We start from the raw sequence: 5,000 nt of genomic DNA, 5'->3' as shown, positions 1-5,000 counted from the left end.
AGTTGTCCATCATTTCTTAAATTAGATGATAAAATAATGATTATGAGGATGTTCTCTGAATAAACATAATTATTTTTTTTTGCTTCAACTTGTTTTCACTGAATAAACATAATGAACTTTTTTACTTTCACAGGGCTGAACTTATTTTCAAATAAACAAATCTGTATGACTGAATATAGCTTTTAATTATTTTTTCATTAATCCATTTGCTTCTTTATGAGAAGTCCTAACTTTAATCTGACCCAACTGAGAGCAACATATTCATGAGATCTTTGTTTTTATCCCTCCCTCTTTTTCTTTTTTTTTCTTTTTTTTACTTTCAGGAGTGTTTATCTGTCCTTTACATTTTTCTAAAAATCTGGATCCCACATTTAATTAGATGAAATGAGCGTGTATGAAAATAATAACAAAAAAGTGAAGTCTTTGGTAAAACACCTTGTGAATGTGATGCCTAACCACACAAGTATACGCATTTGTTGCAAGAATATGCTCACAGATATTAACATGTAATACGAGTGCGTGATCCTCTTGTATAAGCTCATTTGTCAAGTCTGATACTGCGAGGTTCAGAAAATGGTCCTAGTCGACTTTTTATGTCTACTGCTCTTACTGCAAAGTGATAAACATGGCCGGGCATGAACTGAAAAGAAAGAAGAAAGCAATCAGAGTTAGAACTTACAAATACTATAATAATGTAAGGACTGTATATTTCTAATGGATACTAGTAATGTCCATACAATATATATCTACACATCTCTGCAAACTATAAGTTTATAGTCAAACTAACAAAACAAACAGATCACACACTCACATGCAACCCCCCTCCCACATACACACAGATATACAACTACAAAGGCAAAAGTAGATTTCTGTATCTTGTGAAATAATAACTTAAAAAAAAAAAAAAAATCTACACAGCATGGATATGCATGAAGCTGAAAATTTATAGTGATAATACCTAGGAATGCTGTTTTGGTGGGCTAGTGTGTGAATAGCCAATACTTCCTATGTACATATATTTAATTATCATGTTGCTATTATTGTTATATCTATAGTAATTACTTCAATTACCCCTTGATGCCTGGGAACTTCTGTAGACATGACATGCGGTATAGGTATATAGATGCTGGCCTTTATTCACTCCAATTACTTCCTACTGTCTGCTCCCCCCTGCCCCATGTCAAATTTCTGTATGCCAGCCTCTCCATGATGCAAGCTGCATGATAATTCACACACCTCTAGTTTGGCAAGCTTTTAGTTCAACCTTGCCTGTAATGTATCACAATGTATATAGCAGTGCCTTTCGCTTGTCCATTACGTATTCACAGACGACCTTGCCACATGGAGGGGATAAGTTAAGCCTAGTGCTGGTGGGTTAACAGTAACAGTCATAAAAAAATCCCAATGTTAAATTAATGAGGATAAAAGGATTTGGGTTATTAAGATGATCAAATGTCTTGGTTCTGAAGAGACATTTCAGGAGAGATAATAATAATTATTGTGAAGCCTGAACATGGTTTCTAAAGCACAAAGTTCATAGTGGTTCCCTTGACTTCTGAATTCTGATAAAGAAAAAGCCTAACCCATTTTTTTATCAACCAGTGAGGGATGGGACTTTGGAAGAGATTAAAAATAAATAAATAAATAAATAAACAAACAAATAAATAAATAATAATAAAAAAAATCTAAAGGAATACTGCTATTTTCCAAAAGAGTATTTTTTGTAAGAGCAAAACAAAAACAATATAATAAAGGATTCCTCATAATATTGGATTCAAATCGAGTGAATCGACTGCTAATGTAGCCTTTCCCTATATCATGTTTTCCTGATCAAAAATTGTTTTCTATTATCTATTTTTGCTTGTTTATTGCTTATTTTTTTCTTTTCTTTTCTTTTTTAGCCTCCCAAGTTTTTCTATTCTGTGGCTTGAGGGGTGGGTAATGTGAAAATGACCTTATAGGAAAATCTAGTTGCAGGCTGGGTGACACGAAGTTGCTGTCCTGAGCATTTCGGCTGATGGAAGAGACTACCCACAAAGGCACAAACCTATTGGAGGGTGATTACTCATTTGGTACTTGGAAAGGGGCTTTTGCGTTATTCCCATCAACAAATGTGTGCGGAATGTAGTGTCCGTGAGCCATAATTAGAAGAGCGGCAACTTCCGGGTGGATGCCATTTCTATGCTCAACATCTTATTCCTGGCCACCGTGACCAAAGGCACAAGTTGTATTACAGATTTTTTTCTTTCTTTTTTTTTGGGGGGAGAGGTTATATATTTTTACTTTTCTTGCACTGAGTTAAGGGCTACCTAGAGATATATTGAGTCTGTGCAAGGAAAACTTGTCTAGTACTTTCTGGACAAGGCAAATCAAATGATAAATACGGAAACGAAAATGGCAATAAAGCATAAAATGCTTATGCATACAAAGAGAAAAAACATAGCAAATAGCATTCTGTGTTCTGCCATGCATGATGTAGCATTCCTAAAATAAACTAATGGTGTACCAAAACTTTTTCAGCACCTGTTTAGCACACCATATGTTTAAAAAGAGAAAGTTTCTTGTCTAACCTGGGTTAGAGTGCAAGCCATTGGCAGTTCCAAAGCTTTAACACTTCCAACTTTTTTCCAAAGCAGAGCACTTGGAGCTGCAGTTCCTTCCTGATATGCATATAACTGGTAACTAGCTATTGTTTCATGGTCTTCTGTCTTTCCCATAGTCCATGACAGGACAATACCTGTAAAAAAAGGAAGCAGAGATATATATTTCATATAATAACAAATATAAATGTACTACACTCACCTGCACGAAGGCAGATATTCAATATACATAGTAAAACATTATTATCACCAAATCATCTTTCAGACACAATACTACCATTAGACTGAAAACTTACTATTATCTTTATGTGACAGTTTGAGGGTTGGCTGAGGTGGCAATTTCTTTGTTATACCACCAACTTGTTGGAATGGTGTTTTAGGTAGTGGTGCTGGGTGACGTAGCTGGGGGGAAATGCCTTATGTAAGATATTTGTCTAAATACATTACTCTATTACACGTATTTTAAGGACAGATATCAACACAGAAATATGTATAGCTACTTCTGTTAAATACCTGCTGTGAAGATGAAGACGAGGTGGTTGTGGTGGATGAATGGACAACAGAACCCACAACCCTTGAACCACTTGATGTGCTCCCTCCAGCTGGTCCTATGCGCGATTGGGCAACTGCTGGAGTGGTCATACTGTGCAAGTTCTGGACTCCTGAGGACTGCAATTAATATGTTTAGAAGATTACATCTTTATTCAAAAATTTCTGGGCTCAGAATTACATAAAAAAAAATGGTTTCCTTTACATAAATGTCATGTATTTCTACATACTAGAATCACAACAAAATCAGAATAATAGAAAATAATGGCTGCTTTCATATCCATGACATCAGTAATGTACTACCTGGAGTAATTTTTTTTTACAAATATACCTTGGATGTGTATCCAGTATTCTACATTAACCAATTGGATCCAGATGATATGACTCTTACGGCATAAAGATTTAGGAATGATTCATCATAGGAATGATTCATCATGAGTGCACAAGCTCTTGGAGGAGGATCAGACTTGAGCATCTTGGAAAGGGCTATCGCATTATTCCACTGGTAAACAAAGGTGGAATGTACCACCCATGATCCATGGCTGGAAGAGTGTCACCTCCAGGGAGGACACGGTTTTACAGAAAATTTTAAAACATACAAATAACACAATGTTACTTATCGTTATTGTTACTGTACAAAATAGATTATCTGGAGAGATAATATGGAATCTGTTCAACAAAAACACTCTGTTGCCATCTTGATACAGCATAACAAATATAGACATTGGAAAATGACAAAAAAGCAAAAATGCTTATATAAAAAAGGAGATAACAACATTGCAAAGGTGACGGTGTGCACCCCAAGGGCCACATCCTCAATTTTTTCCCCCTAAATTACACATTTATAGCTCCGATCTTAGCTTTAAAATGTTCCTAGAATGACTTATTTTTCCATAAAAATCTGGGGGTAGGGGGTTACAATTTGTATATGGAAAGAAGTACAATTTTATATAATACAACAAATAAAAAAGATGAGGGGGGGGGGGTGGCGGTGGGAATCTCAAATCGTTATCTTTTAGGATCAAATGACTACAAGGAAGGCATTGGCCAGGATGGTCCCCTCAAAAGGTCATTTATAAAAAGATATATTTCAATGGTATTTACAGGATTATTAACTGATAATTAAAGTAATTTCCAAATGGGCAATATAATATCCCTTTCCAGCAGAGAGACTGATTATAAGTAATCTTCCTAAGCAAAACCTTGAGAGGAAGAACGAGCAAATGGAAGAGCAACGGATTAAAAATTTGAATCTAGACAGGAAATGAAGCCACTGACACAAGAGATGCCGATTTCTTTGTTACTTGTTTTTCAATGTCTGATATAGGTGAGGCAACGTGTCATATCTTTCTATCAATTTCTTCCTTCTCATACAGCCGGTGTATGAACAATAATCTTGCTTATCATCATTTTATCCTCTTTAATTTTGGAAGACATGACTATGACATCATGAAAAAATTTGGCCTGAGGGTTGGTAGACGTGAACATGCGAAAATTTGGCTGTGGGCCAGGGTGAAGGAAATGACTTGTCACGAGAGTACAAAGCTCTTTGAGGGTGATCAGAAACTTACGAAGGGGCTTTTGTATTATTTCCGCTGAAAAACAAGTGTGGAATATACAATCTGTAAGTCATGACAGGACAGGTACTGGCTCCAGGGAGGACATCATTTCCATGTTCAGAGTTCTAATCCTGACGGCCATGACTAGCAGTGTAGGTTGTTTTATAAAAAATTGATTGCAGAATATGAAAGATAAATAACAAAATGTTGCTTATTGTTATTGTTATCCCATGAGTTATGGAATACTTAGAATGTGCGCGAAAATCAGTCCATTACTATCTGAATAAAACAA

The 5,000-nt window shown here is 35.7% G+C and overlaps 1 protein-coding gene across 13 annotated transcripts in view; it reads right to left on the bottom strand.

The window, feature by feature from the left end:
* LOC113823478 (activating transcription factor 7-interacting protein 1) overlaps nucleotides 1-5,000 on the bottom strand; it is a 34,891-nt gene that overhangs the window by 382 nt on the left and 29,509 nt on the right. For all 13 annotated transcript variants that reach the window (XM_070117057.1, XM_070117061.1, XM_070117064.1 and 10 more), the window contains 4 exons: nucleotides 3,114-3,269; nucleotides 2,897-3,002; nucleotides 2,571-2,737; nucleotides 1-640 (listed from right to left, as the gene is read on the bottom strand). The exon at nucleotides 1-640 is cut by the window's left edge and continues 382 nt beyond it. In XM_070117057.1, coding sequence (XP_069973158.1) covers nucleotides 539-640; nucleotides 2,571-2,737; nucleotides 2,897-3,002; nucleotides 3,114-3,269 — 531 coding nt within the window. In that variant the 3' untranslated portion in view covers nucleotides 1-538. The remainder of the gene's footprint in view (nucleotides 641-2,570; nucleotides 2,738-2,896; nucleotides 3,003-3,113; nucleotides 3,270-5,000) is intronic.

This window comes from Penaeus vannamei, chromosome 39, assembly GCF_042767895.1.
Source record: "Penaeus vannamei isolate JL-2024 chromosome 39, ASM4276789v1, whole genome shotgun sequence".
Taxonomy (NCBI): Eukaryota; Metazoa; Arthropoda; class Malacostraca; order Decapoda; family Penaeidae; genus Penaeus; species Penaeus vannamei.
This window is presented reverse-complemented; position numbering and strand designations above follow the sequence as displayed.